The following is a 23,660-nucleotide window of genomic DNA, read 5'->3' on the forward strand; positions in this document are numbered from 1 at the left end:
GGGGGATTCTACACCCGGTCCTTTCAAATCCATAGATGGGATGGGGGCATTCGCCCTATAATGAACCAGCGATGGCTGAATCTGTATGTCAGTGTGAGAACATTCTGGATGATTACGTTGCAAGCTATCCTGCCTCTTCTACACAAGGAGGAATGGGTAGCAGCGTTGTACCTAAAGGACATGTATTTTCACATCGGCATACAGGAAAGTCACAGAAATTATCGGAAGTTTATGGTGGGCAAGAACATTTACCAGTACAGTACAATGTGCTACCTTTTGGTCTGGTGACAGCACCAAGAGTATTTACCAAATGCATGGCTGTTGTGGTGGCACATTTACGCACAGATGTGATGGTTTTCCCCTACCTCAATGACTGGCTTCAGACAGTGAAAACAAGAAAAGAGTTACTTTCCCAGATAACTTGCATGACTACTCTCCTGGAAAGGTTGGCATCCAAATCAGTTGGAAGAATTCCCACTTAGTACCTGTCAAAAGACTGCAGTACATAGGTGCAGTTCTAGATATGGTTCAGCAGAGAGCCTACCTGCCAGAAGACCGTTTTCTAAGGATTCGGAAATTGATTCTAGCGATGCAATTGAGTCAGGTACAAAGGGCTCAGACAATTCAAGTGTTAATTGGTCTGATGGCCTCCTGCACGGCCACAGTCCACTATGCCAGATTACACATGTGGAAACTGCAACAGTGGTACTTCGCAGCATTCTGACTGAATGTGGACAGCCAGAACCTTCATAAGAACAGCCCTGCTGAATCAGGCCCAAGGCCCATCTAGTCCAGCATCCTGTTTCACACAGTGGCCCACCAGATGCTGCTGGAAGCCTACAGGCAGGAGTTGAGGGCATGCTTCTTTCCTGCTGTTATTCCCCTGCAACTGGTATTCAGAGGCATCCTGCCTTTGAGGCTGGAGGTGGTCTGTCACCCTCCAACTAGTAGCCATTGATAGACCTCTCCTCCACGAAGTTATCCAAACCACTCTTAAAGCCATCCAGGTTGTTGGCTGCCACCATATCTTATGGCAGAGAATTCCACAAGTGGATTATGTGTTGTGTGAAAAAGTACTTCCATTTTTGGTCCTAAATTTCGTGGCAATCAATTTCAGGGGATGACCCCTGGTTCTAATGTTATGTTAGAGGGAGAAAAATTTCTCTCTCTTCACTTTCTCCACACCATACATGATTTTGTAGATCTCTGTCATGTCTCCCCGTACTCATCTTTTTTTTCTAAACTAAAAAGCCCCAGGTGCTGTAGTCTTGCCTCATAAGGAAGGTGCTCTAGGCCCCTGATCATCTTGGTTGCCCTCTTCTGCACCTTTTCCAGTTCTACAATGCTGTTCATCTATGCATGCCAAACTCCGTTCTGAATTTGCTGTTGTGGTGGATGAAAGACATAAACCTTCTAGATGGGACACCATTCAGTGTTCCTATACTGGAGATTTTTATAACGTCAGATGCCTCTCTTAATAGGCTGGGGGGTTCACATTTCAGACCTGGAGGCTCAGGAGCTCTGGAAGGTTTTGCATATAAATTTTCTGGAACTGCTCACAGGTTTTCAGGCACTAAAGTCTTTTCAGAAACATCTGCTGGGGAAGACAGTTAAACTGCAGATGTAACTGCAGATCACCTTGTAACAGGTGATCTGGCAGTGGTCCGGTAACATTCATAAAACCCACCCATCCATCCATGCATCAGATACTGCAAGCAAAATTATCCATGTCCACACATTTAAAGGGAAGGCTGCATTGGAGCAGCCATCAAGAAACTGGACTATGAGGCACCAAACTGCCAATATGAGCAAGCGTGAGGCATGTGCAGTGGGTAGTTGGTTGGTGCTGCAAGGAGCTAACAAATTCTACCCAAAGTGTTTCGTGCCTTTTTATGAACATTACAGGATTACTACCAGATCACCTTTAAGGATCTGGTAGTAAAGATTAAGGAGGAGAGCTAGTCTTGTGGTAGCAAACAGACTTGTTCCCTTAGTTAAGTAGGGTCCGTCCTGGTTGCATATGAATGGGAGACAGAAGTGTGAGCACTGCAAGATATTTCCCTCAGGGGATGGAGCCACTCTGGGAAGAGCAGAAGGTTCCAAGTTCCCTCCCTGGCTTCTCCAACATAGGGCTGAGAGAGATTCTTGCCTGCAACCTTGGAGAAGCCGCTGCCAGTCTGTAAAGATAATACTCAGCTAGATGGACCAATGATCTGACTCAGTATAAGGCAGCGTCCTATGTTCACCTGTTACAGGTAAGCAACCTGTTTTTACAACTATGATGCTTATCCATTGTTTTGGGAGCTGACTGAGAAAATATAGTTATCTCTTTGTTTCTTGAGTGAAGTGTGCCTCTCACTTTTAATCTAGAAAACAAATGTGTCCCAGGCATCTAAAGTCTGGGAAACACTGATTTAGGGATACATAGTTTCAGCAGCCACATGTTGAATAGTAGATATCTCACCTAAAACATAGGTAGGCATCATGTTTCTCCATTCTAAATAAAGAGGGTATAGGTAAAGGTTTTCTTAATTTATCTTCATACTGCTGCAATCTGATGAGTGTTCATATTTAAAATGAATCAAGCATAACATGCCAGTGGAAAAGTCAGGAATTTCCTACAATAGAATTTTGGTGTCAAAAAAACATGGTCCATGGTATTAATGCACACGTTAACAAAACAACTCCATACCTCTAATAAGCAAGATAAATCAAACTGTTAAAGTGAAGAATAGCTTCCATTTATCTCATTTGTGGGAGAAATTCCATTGGTTAAATGTCAGTTAAATTATTTCCTGAGAGACATGTATCATTCTGGTCAGATGTAATTATGAAGTAGTATCCTTTTTTAAGTTCTCTGTGTTTGAATCTGAAATCTAAGTTCAGCTTCAGTAATATACTACTGTATGTCTTCTTCCCACCATGATTCAGTTTATATATCTCCATGTTTTTCATTTGTTTTTCTGCCCCCATCCCTAAGTTTAAACATAGTTTAAAAGAATGTGTGCCAACACGTTTTGTGCATATGTTTTTTTGTAGGCTTACTTTGAGAATGATTGCTGGGTTCGCTATTTCCTGCACACAGGGCACTTGACAATTGCTGGCTGTAAGATGTCCAAATCTTTGAAAAACTTCATTACTATCAAAGATGCCCTTAAAAAGCATACAGGTAAGTTCTTTCTTTTGTTAAGCAAGAAGCACTTTCCAATATTTCATTTTAAAGAAAACTGGGTAGAAAGCTTATGTAACTAATTTTTGTTTTACCTGATGTACAGTTTCTGCTAAAAGTGAGGGATTGGCAGCTAGTGTTTTCTTTTTTTACTGCAATTATTATTGCAGTTTTTTACAATAGTTAATTGTATTGCACTTTTGCACTTGTTTCAAACAGCTCGGCAACTACGGCTAGCTTTTCTCATGCATTCTTGGAAGGATACACTGGACTATTCAAACAACACCATGGAGTCTGCTATTCAGTATGAGAAATTCATGAATGTAAGTTAATGTTCCATCTTCACATTTTTGTACTGTTCAGATCTTGGGACACAATGCAAACGAGTACCAGGTGTTCTCTGCTGCTGGCCTCATGGGGAAAATAAGGACCTGCAACCCTCAGAGACATATTTCTGGCAGTGAAAGGGGCCTTAGCAGGGAGGGGAGAGAAGTAAACATCACTGCCTGATCCCCATTCCCACGCACTGGCTCAGTGGAACAAGCATTCAAGGCCCCCTGCAAGGGCGGAGCTGTTGTTCTGTCCTCGTACTCTTGCACAGCATGTCAGCCACTGAATTTCAGTAATGAGTTTAACTTTAAAACCAAACCAAACAAACAAAACCCCCTTCATTTTGGAGAGTTAATATTCTCAAAAGCCACTGGCTGACATCTTGACTAAATTTGCTTGAGGACATCAGACTGAAATGGGATGCCTAACCTGGCATGCCAAACTCATCCTTTTAATTTCTATGGGGCTTCCTTTAGTAGATTTAGTCAAGATGTCAAGCACCATGATCTAATCAAGGACATAAAGTTTTGGACACAGAATACCTAGATTTGAGTTCCAGCTTAACTGTAATAGCAGAGTCCTATGCATGTGTACTTGGAAATAAGTTCAGTTTTGTCCAATGGGGCTTTCTCGGTGCTTTGGAACTGTGGCCTCAGTATTCCAAATAGTATTTGAGGAGGTGGTCCTTCTCATTTCTTTTGTGCTCATTGCCCCATTGTACTACTCTTCCCATCTTCTCGTCCCACCCTGCCCCATGCCCTTTACTGGAAAGGAGGCAGCCCTACAGGCAAGTTTCTTTTTCTCTTTTAGAAACCATCTTTCATTCTCTGATAACCCCAGAGCAGTCAAATGAAAGGCTCTTTAAGGTGTTCTCTTTCTATGTAATGACTGCAGCATAATATGATGAGGTGGCCTACCCAGCTTGTCCCAGAAAGCCAAACACAGCCCATCACCTTTCTGGAGTGGCAAAAACACAGAGTTGCCAGGCACTTGACAGCCAAAATACATGGCTGGTAGATCACCAGCCTACTAACAGACCTGCGACAGGAATGTGCAGAAATAGCACCCTCCAATTGACCATGTAATTTCTCCCCATGCTGCTGCTGGGGAGGTCTGCAGGGAAGGCAGGAGCTCACCTGCCTTCCCCAGCAGACAAGCGGCGTCATCTTTGCCATAACTGCACCGTGAGCCCACACAAGTGGCGGCATGGCGAAGGCAAAAGCTGGGAGCGGGAGGAGTTCCTCTCCTGCATCTCAGAGTGCCCCGCACCACGAGCTGGAGGAGGAGAGATGGTCTTATGGTAGCAAGCATAAATTGTCCCCTTTGCTAAGCAGGATCCACCCTGGTTGCATGTGAATGGAAGACTACATTTCTGAGCACTGCAAGATATTCCCCCTCAGGGGATGGGGCTGCTCTTGGAAGAGCATCAGCGTACTTGCATGCAGAAGGCTCCAAGTTCCCTCCCTGGCATCTCCAAGAAAGGGCTGAGAGAGACTCCTGCCTGTAACCTTGGAGAAGCCTCTGCCAGTCTGTGTGGACAGTACTGAGCTAGATGGACAAAGGGTCTGACTTGATATGGCAGCTTCCTGTGTTCCTATGGCTGCTCTCATTAGAGAAACTGCTGCACTTGGGGAAGCCACTCTTTCCCCTCTGCCCACCCGCAACCCCCAGTTAGCTGCCAGAAATGTGGCAGGTTGGGCAGAAGCCTTTTTACCCAGAGGTGATTGTTCACATGATCACCTACCAAGATAAAATTAGCCAGAGGTGAAAACGCCGTATAAAAATTCGGGCTTAAAAAAAAAAAAAAGTCGGGTTAGTTTTACCCTCTTCTGGAGCAGCTCGGAGCCTTCTGCTCCTGGCACTCCAGATGACATGAGCTGCCTGGGGAAACCCAGACAGCTCTTGTCGTAAGAACAGCCTCAATATTTTGTACATGATCAGAATTAAAGCTAGTGGCAGATTTAAACTAACAAAGAGAGAGAACTATTTGAACATAGCCTTGTCATTCTTTTCCCATTTAAGAGGCTTCTTTAGATGGGAAAATTGTCATTTTAAACAGCTGAAGCTGGTTCCACTGACAATAATATCCTAGGTCAGTCTGTAGCATTGTTGGGACTCTCCTTAAAGCTATAGTTTTAGAAATGAAATCAGCTACAAAAGGCCCTCTGTTCCTTGATTGATTAAGTGCCGTCAAGTCGGTGTCGACCCTTAGCGACCACATAGAGATAGATTCTCTCCAGGATGATCTGTTTTCAACTTGGCCTTTAAGGTCTCTCAGTGGTGCATTCATTGCTGTCGTAATCAAGTCCTTCCACCTTGCTGCTGGTCATCCTCTTCTTCTCTTTCCTTCGACTTTCCCCAGCATTATGGACTTCTCAAGGGAGCTGGCTATTCGCATAATGTGTCCAAAGTATGTTAGTTTGAGCCTGGTCATTTGTGCCTTGAGTGAAAATTCTTGATTGATTTGTCCTATGATCCATTTGTTTGTTTTCCTGGCTGTCCATGGTATCCTCAAAAGTATTCTCTAGCACCAAAGTTCAAAAGCATAAACACTTTTTCTTTTCTGCGCCTTCAGAGTCCAGCTTTCGCATCCATAGAGTATCACAGGAAAAACCATTGTCTGAACGATTCTAATCTTTGTGGGTGTAGACATGTCACGGCATCTAAATATCCTTTCCAAGGCCTTCATTGCAACCCTACCATGTGCTAGTCTGTGGCATATTTCTTTGACTGCTGGATCCTTTACTGTTGATGGTCGATCCTAAAAGGCAGAAGCTATCCACCACTTCAATGTCTTCATTGTTGGTTCTGAGACTGGTTGCTGTACCCATTGTCATTAGTTTAGTCTTCTTTACATTTAGTCGTAGTCCCATCTTTTCACTGTGCTCCTTGACTTTCATTACCGGAGCTTGCAGATCATTTGCATTTAGGGATGTGCTTGAACCTGCTCAAAGGCCCTTTTTTGGGCCTCTGAACAGGTTTGAACACTGGAGGGGTTCAAAGTTTGGTGCTTGGGGGGGGGTGCAGCTTTAAGGGCACGGGAGGTTGCACTTACCCCTCCCACTGCTTTCCCTCCACCGGCGCTCGTTGCTGGTAAAAACCTTCAGGGCAGCAGTGTACCTCCCTGCCGCCCATTCCCTCTCCTCGGCTGCAAGTGGCTGGAAGTACTGGGTGCGCATGCCCGTCTGATGTGCACACGCAACCGGTACTTTTGGCCACCTCTGGTACGCTTCTGCCCCGAAGGTTTTTACCAGCAACAAGCACCAGCAGGGGAAAAGCAGTGGGAAGGTGTGTGCCCTCCCCCACCCTTAAAGCGGCCAATAGAATCGAACCGCCCTGCTGCAGTTCCGTGCACATCCCTACCCACATTCTCATCTATCAGGTTGGTGTCATCAGCATAGCGCAGGTTATTGATGTTTCTTCCTCCAACTTTAAAACCACACTCATCTTCTTCCAATCCAGCTTCTCTCAGTATATGTTCAGCATATAAATTGAATAAAGAGGGAGAAAGTATACAGCCTTGTCTTACTCCTTTGTCGATCTGGAACAAGTCTGTTTCACCATGTTCCGTCTGGACTGTGGCTTCCTGTCCTGTGTATAGGTTTCTCATGAGAACTATGAGATGTTCTGGGATGCCCATTTTCCTAAGGATATTCCACAACTTTGACATGGTCGATGCAATCAAAGGCTTTTCTGTAGTCAGTAAAGCACATATTGACTTCTTTCTGGTATTCTTTGACTTTCTCAATTATCCAGCATACATCAGCAATGATGTCTCTTGTTCCCCGGCCTTTTCTGAAACCAGCTTGAACATCTGGCATTTCCCTTTCCACGTAGGGCTCTAATCTGCATTGGATGATCCTGAACATTATTTTGCTAGCATATGAAATTAAGGATATTGTACGATAGTTTGCACAATCTGTTAAGTCTCCTTTCCTTGGTATGGGTATGTAGACTGACCTCTTCCAGTCTGTTGGCCACTGTGTTGTTCTCCAAATTTGCTGGCATAGTTTAGTTAGAGCCCTGTTTCTTCTTCTGTTGCCTGCCATATTCCATCAATTCCTGTAGCCTTCCAACTTGATAATGACCAGAGTGCTGATCTAACTTCACCTTCTCATACTAGAGATTCTTGCAAGTAGGGTATATATTCTAGAGTACCTTGGATGTTGACGTCCCTGCTGTACAGATTTTCAGTATACGCCTTCAATCTCTATTTGATCTTCTCTTAATCAGTTACTATCTGTCCTTTGCCATCCCTTAACACACCAATTCAAGGTTGGAACCTCCCTCTGAGGTCAGAGATCTTTTGGAAAACTTGCCTTGTTTTTCTGTGTCTATTTCAATCCTCAAGGTCTTTACAGATGTCATTGTAGTACTGCTCCTTATCTCTTCTAACAGCTTTCTGAAACTCCCTATTAAGTTCCTTCCTGAGGTCTTTATCTTTCTTGACTTTGGCTTCTCTCCTCTTCTTGGCAATTTCCGTTGTCTGTTCTGACATCCATTTTGCTTTCTTCTCTTTCTTGGTCTTTGGCAGTCTCTTTTCACATTCGTCCTTAACAACTTCTTTGATTTCATTCCACAGTTCTTCTGGTTCCTAAGTGAAGCATTAATGTAGCATTAGTGATTACTTTTCGCAAGCTGTAAGATAGCTTTTCAAAGACTGGGAAGCAGTATTCAAGAGTGGAAATGACGTGCAATCTGCATGTTCATAAGAACACGAGAACAGCCCTGCTGGATCAGGCCCATCTAGTCCAGCATCCTGTTTCGCACAGTGGCCCACCAGATGCCACCGGAAGCCACAGGCAGGAGTTGAGGGCATGCCCTCTCTCCTGCTGTTACTCCCTACAACTGGTACTCAGAGGCATCTTGCCTTTGAGGCTGGAGGTGGCCCACAGCCCTCTGACTAGTAGCTGTTGATAGACCTCTCCTCCACAAAGTTATCCCAATCCTTCTTAAAGCCATCCAGGCTGTTGGCCGTCACCACATCTCATGGCAGAGAATTCCACAAGTGGATTATGCGTTGTGTGAAAAAGTACTTCTGTTTGTGGGTCCTAGATTTTCTGGCAATCAATTTCATGGGATGACCCATGAAATGAGGTTCTAGTGTTATGGGAGAGGTAGAAGAATTTCTCTTTATCCACTTTCTCCGCACCATGTATTATTTTATAGACCTATATCATGTCTCCCCACAGTCGTCTTTTTTCTAAACTAAAAAAGCCCCAGATGTTCACTTGCAATGCTCTCACAGTATTGCAGTTTTGCAAGTCGTTCTCTTGAAAAAAACCTGAAATGAATTGAACAGTCATTTGGTCTAAACAGTTTCATCACTCCATTGGCTTGTATGGGATGTGTGTGTGTAGCTCTAGATCTAGATCTAGCTCTAGATCTAGATCTAGATATAAAATATGTGCATACACCTACACCTCTTTTACAGATCAAGCTCCCTATGCTGGTTCAAGACCAGTTGGACAGTAGTGATAAAAAGGAAGTCATTCCCAATGTTCTACAGAAATAATAATTAGTACCCAGGTATAGACAGCTTTCAAGTTAGACCACTTATCTCTTTTTAAAAAGTGAAGAGATTAGCCATCTAGGTGCTATCCAATAGTAGACGCTGTTAAAAACACACACCAGACATTGGCTTGAATCCAGAGAACTGTGAGTGGCACACTGCTTGAGGAATGGGTATTTCTCACGCTATTTTTCTATCCTTCAATCCTCAGTGCCCCACCAAAAGCCAGTTCTGAGGGATGAGAGACCCTTAGGAATGGTGTGGGATATGATGTGGGAGGCTGCTGATGGAGGGGGGAGTTGATAGAAATCTCATCTCTCCTTTTGCAAGTGGATGTGTTGTTGCACAGGTACAAATGCTAGTCAAGACTGAACCCGTAGCATTTGGGGCTTGAAATATTAGTATCCAGTAAAACCTTTCAAATAACTTTTTAAGAATCTAGCTTTTTATTTGCATTTTAACAATTCTCAAGAGAAAGTGCAAAGAGAAAAACAATAACATAAAAGTGAGGTTACAAAAATACAAATAGATTTCTATAACTGTTTAGGGGGTTATATTTTTAGTGTTTATGAAAGGTCATATGCATTGCCACCCTATGTGATAATTGGATTTATCCAAAAAGGCTTATATGTTGCAAAGAGGGTTGTATGGTAGTCTCAGTTTACAAAAGTAATAATGGATACATTTTTACTTGAAAGTAATCTGATTAGTTTTGCTTCTCGGCGATCTTATTTGATGTATTCAGTTTTCCATAAGTTCAACTTTCCAAACATATTGGTGACAAAAATCTGAAATAGACTAACCCACAGCTTTCATACAAACAGCAGTGATGACTGATATATTGCAGTTTTTGTGTAATAAATCGTTCAGCTCATCATGAATAATGTCTAATAATGTTGTTTTGAGGTCTGAGTCAACAGCAAGGCCTGTTGTTTTACTAATCTCTTGATAGACCTTGGCGCAAAATCTAGACCTTGCTAACGGTGCTGCTCATAACAACTTGGCCTGCATTAAACTGTCAATACAGTACATTAAGCTACACATACCTTATATTTTGTATCATTAAGTTAGGAGATATCTGCAAAATCATGAGTAGGAGAAAGCTCTATAAAATACTTTTTAAAAATGCACCTCCAGGTTGTTCTTCAGACTTGCATGCACAGTACCAAAAAACAAAACAAAAAAATATGAAGTACAAGAGCTATAGATCACCATTATCCTATTTTTGTCTGGAGAAGTTCTTGAGTTTGATGAATTGCAACATCAATAGCTTTTTTGTTAATGTCTCATATCAGGTTATGTTAAGTCACAGTCTAGACAGAAAGCAGCTTGACAGCAGGTAATAGAAAACTTGCTTTTCTTGGCAGATAGATCCTGAGTAGATCCTGTTCTTGGCTGAAAGCGAGTCCGATATGAGTACTGAAATCGTTGTGTAGGTACTATACTTTACAACAGGAAGGCTTCAGATTGTGGGCTCTTTCCCTCCCCCTTCTAGGAGTTCTTTTTAAATGTGAAGGACATTCTTCGGGCTCCTGCTGATGTGACAGGCCAGTTTGAAAAATGGGAAAACCAGGAAATAGAGCTGAATAAAAGGTGAGTGAGAGACCAGGTTTTGGGGGGTATTTTTTGGTGGTGTTTTTTCCTTTCCTCATGAATAGACATTTGTATATTCATGGTAATGGATCCCATTTTTCAAACTGGCATTTCCTTTTGGTACAAACAGGGTTTTATAATGTATTTCTACAACACTTTTCTCTTGAATCTCAACTACTTGCTAATTTACATAGTAACCAGACTACTTGCAGTACAGATCCTAGGTACTTCCACTTGCTTTCTTACCATTTTTCTGTTCCCACTAGTTCCTGGCATGATAAGTTCTCTAATTCCCCCCTCCCCACTTGCCCTACATTTTTAAAAACTTTTCTACTACTTTTCTACCACATTATGCAGTCATCTTATTGATTGCAAAATGTATTTCCTGCCTTTCTTCCCCAGGGAATACTGACACCATGATACAGTCAACAAAAAGTAATAAAAAGATACAAAATTATAGTTTACATTTGAAACACAATCCCCCATACATGAAACACAATCCCCCACCCCCCGGATTGGTGGGGTGGGTGTAGTAGATAAGGTGTGAGATCTCATTGGAAAGCTTTTTTAAAAGGGCTATATTACCTACATAAGCAAGATGCTCAGAGGTCTCTTGAGTCCAATATGAGCTTCAGTAATGTACCTCTGTACTAGGGATGAGCCTGAAGCGTTTTGACACCTCTTTGGAGAGGCACAGAAACGCTTTGGCTCCCTGGAGCTGAGACGTTTTGGCGTGCAGCATGGAGTTCTCTTAAGAGGAAGTGGGCAGGTCCTCCAAGCCCCTCCCAGCCCGCTGCGGCACTATTGCTACAGAAAGACTTCAGTGCAAGTGGCAACTTGTGCCATTTACCTCTCTAAAATGCCACACCGTGGCAATGGGATGCATCTCCGGCCTCCCTCTCATGGCATCAGCACGTAAATGGCATCAGCACATGCGTCGACGCCATTTGTGGGGCCAGCAACAGCATTCTGTGCCGACGCCATGTGAGGGATGCTGGGGGCGCTTCCCATCACCACAGCGTAGCATTTTAGAGGGACAAGTGGCACAAGCTGCTGCTTGCATGGAGGTCTTTCCATAGCAATAGCGCCATGGTGGGCCAGCAGGGGCTTGGAGGATGAACAAGTAGGACCTGCCCACCTCTGCTTAAGAGAAATGTTTCAGTGCCTCTCCAAAGAGGCATCTTCTGCTTCAGTGCAGAGGTTAGACTAGGATCCCCTCAGTCCTTCAACATTTCTCTGGATTCACTTGGATTGGTGCCCTACCTGGTTTCGACTCAATTTTGGCTCACATTATGTGCAGCAAAATGTGGATGCCTCAGCCCCAGCCATGTCCCTACTGTTTAGGAACATGCAATTTCGTGTGTGTGTGTGTGTGTGTATATATATATATAGAGAGAGAGAGAGAGAGAGAGAGAATGAATATAGAAGCAACAATTTAAGTTGATGTGAACAGAAAGCTGGGTCAAACATATGAAGTTATTCTGTGGAATATCAGCATCTTGTGTATATAATAAATAAATAATAATAATAAACTGTATTTGTTAGCTGCCCTGTAACAAATTGTTCTCTGGGTGGCTTACAACACAACATTAAAACATGAGATAAAAACACACATTAAATCATAATGGGGGTGGGGGGAGAAAATTCGAAATACAATACAAAAACACTTTTAAAAAACCAGTTACAATCACATCATAGTTTTTAAAAATTTAAATTTTAAATGCAAAAGGCCTGAGTGAACAAAAAGGCCTTTACCTGGCATCTAAAAGAACAAAGTGATGAAGCCAGGTGAACCTCACTGGGGAGACTATTCCATAAATGGGGTGCCTGTTTATAATGATCCTAAGTATCTCTCGCACAAATTGAAGACACTTCCATTTGCACAAGTGGGTAGGTTGGTTTTTGCAGATGTCCCCCCCCCTGGTTTACCCCTTGAAAATCTCCCCTCTTTCTTACATGAACAGAAACGCCTTCCTTTTTATGCAAGAAATAGCTTTTTATATGCTTCAGTGGGTATGGCTGTATGCATGTGCGCATGCATGCGCACACACACACACACACATATACAATCTGTGCGAAGGCAGCCCAAAATATGCACCAAAAAATCTAATTCTACAGCCTTTGTAAATTATGCCCACCAAACGAACCTCATATCTTTAACTTACACATGTTATCCTGCCCTTTAAGAAAAAGGGGCTCTTACTGGGGCTTACTAAAGCCCTTTCACTGGACATCTGTTCTAACCTCTGCTAGCTTCTGAGACTTCATTAGGCATTGATCACCCACTTCTCAAGCCTGTTATTGCAGCCTCTAGAACTAGAAATTTGCTTTTAAAATTAATAATAAATAATAATAATACATTCATGAAAGCGAACATCCTCAGGATTCTGGATTTTTCACCCAGAACCAATTCTACTGCTTTCCGTGAGGTGGTATGATCTGCAAACCTTTCAGATCTGGCATGGTAGCTTTTGATTTCAGTGGAACTAAGCAGGCACACTGACTTAGTGGTGGATTTCAGATAGATATGGTTTGCATAATACTGATATATTGTGCTTTCAAAGATGTAATTGTTCTTGTGAATCCTAAGCTTTTAACAATATTTAAAGAATTTTTTGGTGATTCATTTGTTCAGGACAGTTACAACATGTGAATTATGTGTTGCAGAATGACTTCTAAATGTTTTCAGTTTTTCATCATATTGCTACTTCCGCTGGTTAATTTCATATGGGCTTGCTTTCCTGTCATCTTGCCTTCTGTTAGAACTTTTTCTTTTTTCACTGTTGAAATGTTTCAGTTTGACTCATGCTTAACTCTCTGATGCTCTTTGTGACTCTTATCTTTCTGTTACATGACAGTTTCCTCTTTTGATAGTTCATCTCTCCCCAAAGGTGGGTTCAGACTCTGTCATGTTTCTGCATATTGCATGAAACAACAGAGAGGTGAAATCAGCAGCCCTTGTATATTATTGGATTCTATTCTTTTTACAAAGAAGGGATTTGAACTGGAACAGACAAGATTTTAGTTGTTACTCAGCAATTCTGCTCCATTGGCGTAAGGAGGCCAACTATGTTTTCACCCTTTGGGCAAAGAATTCCCTCTGGGGAGAACCAAAGTGGATCAGATGTGTTGAGTTAGAAAGCTCTATTGACTGCTTGCTTGTCTGGTTCTTGCTAACAGATTCCTGCTCCATAAGTATAGCAAACAAACAGGAATGGGAGGTTCTTGGGAAGCAGTAATTTTTTTCACCCATCTTCAAAAGGCTAAATGGGAGATCCTGGCTAAATGGGAGAAAATGGCATTCTAAATTGTGTTGATATAGTATTATTGGGACATTGCTTTAATACTGGCTGAGAGACAGTGAGGCTATCCACACGTTTGTCCTGGACTTGGGAGAACCCAAGCCCAGGTTAGTGCAGGGGCAGCACAGATTATTGCTGCTCCCTCTGAGCTCTGCTGCTTTAGTACCTACATGACTAGTCATGTAGGCGCTGTATGGCGGGAGAGCCCAGAGTTTTTACCAGAAGAAAAGCTCTCATGCTGGGTCCTCCAGGGACCCAGAATGCAACACATGAGCAGCAGCGCAGCTGCTCTCATTATTGCAGCCACTCTGCTCTGCATGGTTTCTCCTTCCCCCAGCTTGCTGCCTAAAATAACGACTGGGTGGTCAGGAGCCCAGTTACCCTGGGCGATCTCACACACACAATCACTACCGAGGTGGGACGAACGTTCATTTCATTTCCACCTTGGTTAAGACCTGGGTACAGAAGCTGGGCTACTCGGGTCTGGAGCAGCCAAGACTGGAGGGCTCCTGGTGCTCCAGGCAGCTCACATCATGTGCAGCTTCTGTATCTTCTCCCTGATAATGTTAAATACAATTTTGCTGTGTTAAACCTTGACTTGAAGAGTCTGAGAGGAAGAAACTGGAAACTAAAAGGGACAAGAGAAAGAAATAGGTGCTGAAGTGGATGCAATAAATCCTTCAGCATCTCTATTTTCTCTTGCAGTCCCTGCATCTGCAAGGCAAACAACTTCTTTTAAAACTAAAATAAAATGCAGTTCTCAACCTGCCATTCCCATCATAAAGATTGTTCTTTGCATTGCTGAGATCTGCTAATTGGAATTGCCAGGGATTGTATCCGGCAAAGCCTGCATTATACCATTGAACTATGCCACCTAGAAGCTTGTTATTAATAAACAAAAAAAAATCAAGATGTGCATTGTGACATTTTCATGACTTCAAAATGTCTCTCTCATGTGTTTCTTTCTACTATGTGCCCAGTAAGAAGAACCAGTGTGGCAGAGCATTGTGTACATTGGCACATAGGGTCAGTTAGGACAATACAGGAGGACTTCAATATTTGCAGGGGTTCCATTCCTGACTGCAACTGCACATATGGAAATCATGAATATCGAGGCATGAATATCTCAGGTTCCCAGTCATCAGCAAAATTGCCAAAAATTGTTGGAAATTGGCCAAATTTTGGAGGGAAATGCGGGGTGAAGTTGGCTGAAAATTGCTGGGTTGGCTGTTGTTCTTGTAGTTTTTAAAACAGAGGCATTTTGAGGCTCCAAGAAACAAAATGGTGGTTGGAAATCATCTCCGGGGTCATTTACAGTCACCCCCGACTCCATTTACAGAGTCATTTACAGATCTCCGGGGTCATTTACAGACACCATCCGCAGATATGCGAGGTTGACGTGTCCACCCCCCCCCCACATTAGGTCAGGTGCCTTTTCCCCAACTGCGAATCCACGGATAATGAGGTTTCCCTGTACATCTGAGCTGGCCCTGCACACATGTGAGTAGTGACCGGCTCACCTGGTGCACCAGTCCCCTTCTAATTGCACGTGGGAAGGCAGATGATTCAAACTGTCCCCTCAGACACAATCTACTGAAGTATTGAATAAACTGTACACACACCCCTGGTTAAAAAAAGAAAAAAGTGGGAGTGGCACATGGGGAGGTGGAATGAGAAATGCTCATGCACATTGTGTGTGTGTGGGTAACACCAGCTCAGATGTATCATCTGAACAGCGCGTGAAGATAAATAATGCTTCTATAATGTGTGTGGACAGGGAAAGAGATTAAAACTTTAAACCAACTGCAGGAGGTCATGCCTGGTTAATACCTCTGTTCATGCTAAAACAAGAAGATAGGATCAATATTTTTCTCAAGTTCATGGGCATAGAATGAGGCAGAAGGGTTTCCCCTCTAAATGGAAATTAAATTTTTCCTTTCACTTTTGACAGCAGCAAGCAAAATGCTAAGTAGCATCTAGTCTCTAGCAATGTGTACAAGCCGATTTGGCACCTCCTCTGGGAAGTGCTGAACCAGTTGGGGCATCGGCATTCAAACCAGTTTGGCAGGGCGGGGAGTGGTTCACTTAAAAAGCAGCTCCTTACCTGCTCAACCTCCCCCCCTGCCCCTGCCGCTTTTCTACTGGCAGTGCCTGCTCTCCAAAAGGCCGCATGCTGTGGTGCTGTTTCCTGTAGCCTCTGAGTGGCATCGGCATGCACATGGCTGGTGCGCATGCCTCTTGCACAACGGGTGCCACCGCTGGAAAAGTGGAAGGGTTGGGGACGAGCAGGTAAGGAGCTGCTTACCTACTTCTTAAGGGAACCACTCTCCACTTTGCTGGCGGCTGCCCAAGCCTTCCATGCACATCCCTACTAGTCTCCTTCCATTCCCAAAATATAGGAATCTTCTACCCATATGATTTAGAGTGATGTAAAAAAAATTTTTTTCCCCTTTCTTTCCCTTCACCCACTTGGCTAGTTTTTATGACAAGAAGCAAGCAATCCATGAAGCACTGTGTGACAACATTGATACACGTACAGTCTTGGAAGAAATACGGTCACTAGTCAGTCACTGTAATTCCTACATTGCTGCAAAGAAGTGCACCAGACAGATGCCAAACAGAATGCTGATGGAAAATATAAGTGTTTATCTTACTCAGATGTTCAAGGTATGGAGACTTTAAGCAAAGCTTTCGAAGAGTTGCCTCTGTTGTCAGATTGCAACAGTATTATTTTCTAAACATGTGTCAAGTAGCAGAATTTTCATTGTTCACATTTTTCAGAAGTCATGTGGTTTGGAAATTAAATGGTAATGCTTTATATAGTAGGAATACGTTCACAGTATTTTAGCCTGTTTAAGAGTTCAGTTGCTTTTTAGAAGTGGATATGGCCCTTCAGGCTAATCTAGCACTGCTATGGTGAAAATGTCTTAGTAGCCTTTAGTTCCCGGATGCTGTGATTTGAATAATGCCAGTTCTTCCCAGTAACTATTGTCCCCTGCTTCTGGCTGCTGCTCTAGCCCAGCAACTAATTCCTTTTGTAAAAGTCTAGTAAAGGTTTTCTAGTCTTTTTTCATTCATTCATTCAATTTATATGTCGCCTTTCCTAAAGTAGCTCAGGGTGGTCTACGTTAAATTAAACAAACAAACAAACAAAAACCCATAATAAAAGAATTAAAATCAACGAATATTTAAACCAGATTAAAATCAAAATTAAAGCTAGATATCATTAAAGCCAGGCTAAAAAGATAGGTCTTTAAGACTCTCCTGAAGGCCTCCAAGGAAGACCATCCTCTTATATCCACGGGGAACACATTCCACAGCCTAGGGGCGACAACTGAGAAGGTTCAGTCCCAGGTCACCACCTGATGAACTGGTGGCACTCGAAGATGGATTCCTCCTGATGATCTCAATGAGTGGTGGGGTTCTTGTAGAGGAAAGCGCTCTGATGGGTAACCCGGACCTAAGCCATTCAGGGCTTTAAGGGTAATAACCAGCACTTTGTATTTTGTGCAGAAGCATATCAGCAGCACATGCAACTGTTGAAGAACATGCATGATATGGTCTCTCTAGGCTGCCCCGAGACCAATCTGGCTGCCACATTTTGAACTAACTGAAGTTTCCTAACTATGTACAAAGGCTACATAGAGCGCATTGCAGTAGTCCAAGCTAGAGGTTACTAGCTGGTGTACCACTCTTTCAGATCATTCTCCTCAAGGAACAGGCAGAGTTGTCAAACCGCATCTGGTAAAAGTGCTCCTGTCACAACCTGAACATGAGGCACTAGAGTAAGACCTGGGTCCAAGAGCACTCCCAAGCTACTAACTTGTTCTTTCTGTGGGAGTGTAACCTCATCCATAACAAGAAGTTCTGTCCCAACTTTTATGACCACCCCAACAATGACCACCCCAACAATGATTATGACCACCCCAACAATGAGTACCTCCGTCTTGCTTGGATTCAGCTTCAGTTTTTTATCCCTCATCCAGCCCATTACTGCTTGTAGGCAAGCATTTAATGCCATTTCCTGATATTGATGACAAGGAGAAATAGATTTGGGTGTCCTCAGCATGTTGATAGCACCCTATATGTGCTATCAGTTCTTACTGAGGTGATAAACCTGAGTGTAGGCTATGCCACTTAAGACTTTCAAGTGGGGGACTCACATGATTGAATAACTAAGCTGCCCTCTTAGGTGACAGGGAATATATATATATATATATAGATAGAGAGAGAGAGAGAGAGAGAGAGAGAGAGAGAGTCAGAGACTTGGTTCATGCCTGCCTTCAGATGTGTGGATCGGAATTGTCTTCAGCTGTTTGGAATGATTGGGAAGAGAAGATGCTCCTTTCCATTACTGCTTTTTAAAAAGGACATGTGTGGAATGTGTGAAGTGAACCACAGTGCTAGCATGTCTCATTTGTGCTATACTGTACATCTGTTTGTCCAGCTTTTCTTAATATTGAAGCGAACCTGTGTTCCTGAAGTAGAAAAATGGGCAGGATGACTCAAGCTTTGTTATATCCTTTTGGCTGGATCTTCCATCCATGCTGAAACTGTCATGTGTGTTAAAGTTTACACTTTTCCCCTTGGGTAGGTCTTTGGTGCGATAGAGAGTGACGAAGCCATTGGTTTCCCAGTTGGAGGGAATGGCCAAAATCTAAATGTAAGTAAAAGGGAAAATATACTACACTAATGTTAACACTGTTCAGAGTTTTAAATAATTGGTTTACAAACATCTTGAAGCAAAGCCAAATTCTGTGGTCTTATAAGTATGCAAATCTGAAATAAAGAGAACTTAATTCAACATAATTATCCTGGCTGTGGGTTTCCAGTCTTGTGATAAGAAAACTGCACTGCGGTATGATCATAGTAAGGCCAGCTTTGGTTAACTTGTTCCCTTTCATTTTTACATGTATTTTTGAATACTGAAATTATTTTAGTCTTGCTAAAACAAATGTTTCATTGAAAGTAACCAGGTACAAATAGCTGCTAATTTTGAATTGGAACAGTAGGAACAAAATAAATATACTCTTTGGGTACACTAGAAGATATCAGAAGAGCGCTGTGACTTTTCTAAAATGTATGATGGGTAGTGCTTCACTTCTTCTCTTGACCACTGACAGTGATAGCTTTTGTTAAAGGAGAGCTTGCATAGTGATGTGCCATGTAAAATCAGTCTTTGCCAGGGAACAGGGGAGTCAGATCATAGGTATAGTTGCTGACATCTTGACTAAATTACTCGATGTAAATCCCATTGAAACTTAATAGGACAAGTTAGTCATTACTAATTTGTTCTACTAATTTCAGTGGCACTTACTTCCATTGAGTAATTTTTTCAGTGTGTCAGCCAATAATTGCCTGCCTCATCCTTCATACACTAGACCTCTTTGATAGCGTTCCTCATGCAGATATATCCTTTACACCCTGTGGTTTGCTGCGGTCTTACAAAGTGCCCTACACCATAGAGCTTTGGAAGAAAAAGGACTAAAATAGCAGTGGGGTGAAATGGTTTGAATTGCAGCTAATTGCCAAAATATTTTATTTTGTAGCTGGAGTCTGCAGTAATGCCATACCTACAGGTTTTGTCTGAGTTCAGAGAAGGTGTACGGCAGATCGCCAGAGAGAAAAAAGGTGAAGTGGTTGAATTTGTTTCTTCCTAATTTCCCCCAGTAGCCAGATTTTAGCTATGGGTTTATTGGGTCCTGACCAGCTTCTTGTCCACTACCCATAAAGTGAAACACAAACAGAAATCAAATTAACATTTTATTTGAGTTCAATTAGAAACGGTTAAAGGAGCAAATCTTAAGAGGTTTGAACATATTAAGACATTCAGTAGGCATCTCACCACCCCTGCTGAATCAGTCTGCAGATCATTCTCTGCAATACAAAAGATGAAACTGTAAAAAGAATTTTAATTCTTTAAATTAATTTTTAATTTTTAAAAAATTATTTTTCACTATTCTTTTAAGAATAATTGAGCGGTGGGGGAATCTTATAGCCATAAGTCTGGCTAGAGAAAATTAAGAGAAAATTCAACAGAGGTGTAGCTAGAGCTTGAAGCCCAAAGCTATGAAAAAGCAAAAGGAGAAAGAAAAAAGAGTGGAGGAAAAATTTTAAGTATCTAATCAGTGATCCAAACGTTTATAATCCCTTGTTTTAGGGTGATGTCCTTCCCTCCCAAAAGAATGGTTTGGGGTACGAAAAGGATGGCTTGGTTTTGATAGGCCACATCTAATTACAAGATACCACCTATTTTGATTACAAAGACATCATTTTAGAATGACTAAATATTGATCAATATTGCCTTGTGTGCAAGAATTATGAATTGCTGACTTTAACAGTTGTATATTTGGATTAAATTACTTCACCAGTTGACCACGACTTAATGGCCAGCGCTCAGCAACTTCCATGTTCTTGTGGCTTTTCTCATTAGAAAACCGTTTACTGGTATCCGATTTGCATAAATGGCATATGCTTGTCTAATGAGCCCCTGGTGGCGCAGTGGTAAAACTGCCGCCCTGTAACCAGAAGGTTACAAGTTCGATCCTGACCAGGGGCTCAAGGTTGACTCAGCCTTCCATCCTTCCGTGGTCGGTAAAATGAGTACCCAGAATGTTGGGGGGCAATATGCTAAATCATTGTAAACTGCTTAGAGAGCTCCGGCTATAAAGCGGTATATAAATGTAAGTGCTATTGCTATTGCTAAATTAATCTAACTGATCTTTAGCCAAGCTAACTTCCATATACTCTACAAAGAGCCAGCAAAGCAAATTTGCAAATTGTCAGTTTAGAAACAGATCTGGACCAAAGTTCAGGTATGGATTCTAGATTCCATAAGCATGGAAACCCCTTCCTTATATGATATAGGATTGAAATAATAATGTGATAAAATATTTACAAAATGGAATATATGTGTATATGTGGAAAAAATGCAAGCCCCAGTTCTCTTCAAGGTTATGTACATATATATTAAAAGTAGAAACCTTTTAGAAATGTGCAAAAATTGTACATTTCCATGACTTGTTTATGCTGTTGCCTTGCTCCCCCGCGTACCTACTACTACCTCACTCATAGTATGTGAGCATATTCGTATAGGTTTTTGCTGTTGTATTTGTTGTGCTTACCCTGTACTGATTTAATCTGAAGCAAGCCTTTGTTTTTATATTATTTTGTGGTGAGACCAATTGCAAATCAATCTTCCAAACATAGACAGAAAAATACCTATATTTGTTGTACTATTTTTCAGAAGGTAAGGAGTTCTTCTTTTTCTTCCTGCAAAGAAGTAACCATATATATGAAAATGGGAACAAGAAGCAGATGATGAAGCCAGGACTTAGGTTGGCGCATGTGATTCTGTGTGATACGAGTAAAAGGGCATGTATAATAAAAGACAAAGGGCTCTAGGCAGCACCCATTATCTCCCTCAAACTCCTGAACTGAGAGAGAGAGACTTTCTCTTCTGTCCTGTAGGCATTGCATAGCCTTGTCATTTATATTCAGAAAACTTACTTTTTCAACAAGATTGCAACAAAGTGCTCATTCAGACATTGTTGACAAGCTCTCTTACTTTTTACCAGAAAGGCCTTAACTGTGGGTTATTAATATGCTATGTAAATAAAAGTTCATTTTATTCATTGTACCAGATGAGCAGATACTGGAAACCCTGAGAGCATCATTGGTCATTCTTAGGAGGGAGTCAATTTGTGTTTTGAATGCTCTAAAGATAACACATGGTGAAAGAAAAGTACCAAAAAGATTTGATAGCTGTACACTGAGAACAAATCATTCCAGATGGAATATTGCCAGGAAATGTCAGTGGCTTTTCAGCTCTTCTCTTTTGAGTCAAGGAACTTGATATCACAAACCCTTCTGAGTACTTGGTTGCAACTTCAGAGGAACATACATTGATCTCCCCTTTGATACATATTGCAAAACCTAAAATACAAAGCCCAAGGACGGAATCTGGCTGGACAGCCTGATGTTTTTCAAACTCCATGTAAAATATATTTTAATTCCTTTCACCTGATAACTTTCAGAGCTATTGTTAGGAAGGTTTCTTGGCTCTCTGGTGTCCAGTTTTAGCAAGATGTTGAGTTGTCACAGATTGCTTATAGATTTTCATGTTGGACTGGACTTGAGTAGAAGTGTCTCCATTTTAAATTGCCATACACTGATAAAAGGAGGGTCTCAGTGTGACACATTTGCTGCTGTGTTTCAGATTTCACAGCCAGTCAGACCAGGCGGAATCACAGTTGTCAGAATCTCACTAGTATTTAGCCTGAGACTGTGCATTAGCTTTATTTTGCCCTGGGGCTCTTTTCCAGAAATGGACCCTGTTGCTATGGGACACTAGGTGCTGTTTTTGTGATCCCTCAGTGCGACTTCTTACAAGCAGATACATGCTCCTACCAGCTTAGTTCCTTTTAGTTGGTAATAGTATGGAAATAATATGTGGTCTGAGTTTGCTGAGACCCATGCTTGCATTAGTTCACTTCAGCACAATTGGTGCCTCCAATAGGTGTGTCATTAGAAATTTAAACTCACCACCTCAGAAATATATTGGCTACATTCCATTCAGTCCATTTATGTATGTGCAAAGAAGTGCATGAATGCAGCCAGGTTTTTTAAAATGTGTTTGGCACAGCACCCTCCTCTGTGTTGCACCTCTAGCAGTGTGTGTGTGTGTGTGTGTGTGTGTGTGTGTGTGTGTGTACGCGCACGCATGCGCGTGGTGGGACAGGAGGTGGGGGAGCCTTAGAGTTCAAAAGCATCTGATCAGTCAGTTGGAGGAGGAGGAGGAGAGCTGCAGTGCTGAAACAGATACAGAAAGCCTGGCTTTTCACATGGGTTTGGCACATGCTCTTCTCTGGCTTGTTGCCATTATCACTGAAAGCCTCTGTCTCTGGCGTTACTCTGAAAACGCATGGTTGGCTCTCGGCAGTCCTGAAGTCATTATTGAGGCCACAATATTAACTCTTCAGATGGCATTAGCTAATACTCTGCTCTCATAACGTGTTTGGTGCACAAAATATCTCATTCTCCTCTGCCCAAAAGGAGTTTCTTTTTTCCCTTTTTCCTTTTCTGCTGAAGTTTAATTATTCATAGTTTCAGACAGGCAAATATTTATAACTTGGGCAGGAGTCACTGCAGAGAATTCCTCCTTGCAGAACATGCCCAGGTTTTCTTCACCTGTTCTTGTCAGTACTAGAGGCTTTGTTGTTGAAGGACCAAATGCTGATCGTTGAACTTTCTTGGATTTGTAAAGATACCCAGATTGAAGGAAAACAAGGTCAAGTCACTGTGGATGGGCTACTAAAGGTCAAGTGTGCTGTCAAGTCGATTTCGACTCCTGGCGCCCACAGAGCCCTGTGGTTGTCTTTGGTAGAATACAGGAGGGGTTTACCACTGACTCCTCCCGCTCAGTATGAGATGATGCCTTTCAGCATCTTCCTATATTGCTGCTGCCCGATATAGTTGTTTTCTTATAGTCTGGGAAACATACCAGCGGGGATTTGAACCGGCAACCTTTTGCTTGTTAGTCAAGCATTTCCCCACTGCTCCACTAGCTCCAACAAAATGGACACCTCCTTGTATGAAAGGCGGGGGAAGTGCTAGCTAAGGACCAATTTTCAATAACACTTCTTGTTGGTTGAAAACATTTGTAGCCCATTTTCCATACAAAAAATACACAGATAAAAAACAATAAAAACAAGCAGAAAAAACTATACACCAATAACTAGCAAAAAAAAACCCC

General features: G+C 42.1%; 1 protein-coding gene across 4 annotated transcripts in view; it reads left to right on the forward strand.

Annotated features, from left to right (window-relative positions):
* CARS1 (cysteinyl-tRNA synthetase 1) overlaps positions 1 to 23,660 on the forward strand; it is a 69,032-nt gene that overhangs the window by 36,059 nt on the left and 9,313 nt on the right. For 3 of the 4 annotated variants that reach the window (XM_053285489.1, XM_053285491.1, XM_053285490.1), the window contains 6 exons: positions 3,040 to 3,169; positions 3,389 to 3,492; positions 10,507 to 10,604; positions 16,384 to 16,573; positions 18,501 to 18,569; positions 19,456 to 19,537. In XM_053285489.1, coding sequence (XP_053141464.1) covers positions 3,040 to 3,169; positions 3,389 to 3,492; positions 10,507 to 10,604; positions 16,384 to 16,573; positions 18,501 to 18,569; positions 19,456 to 19,537 — 673 coding nt within the window. The remainder of the gene's footprint in view (positions 1 to 3,039; positions 3,170 to 3,388; positions 3,493 to 10,506; positions 10,605 to 16,383; positions 16,574 to 18,500; positions 18,570 to 19,455; positions 19,538 to 23,660) is intronic. The other variant, XR_008313707.1, reaches the window with a different exon arrangement.

Source organism: Hemicordylus capensis, chromosome 1, assembly GCF_027244095.1.
Source record: "Hemicordylus capensis ecotype Gifberg chromosome 1, rHemCap1.1.pri, whole genome shotgun sequence".
Classification (NCBI taxonomy): domain Eukaryota; kingdom Metazoa; phylum Chordata; class Lepidosauria; order Squamata; family Cordylidae; genus Hemicordylus; species Hemicordylus capensis.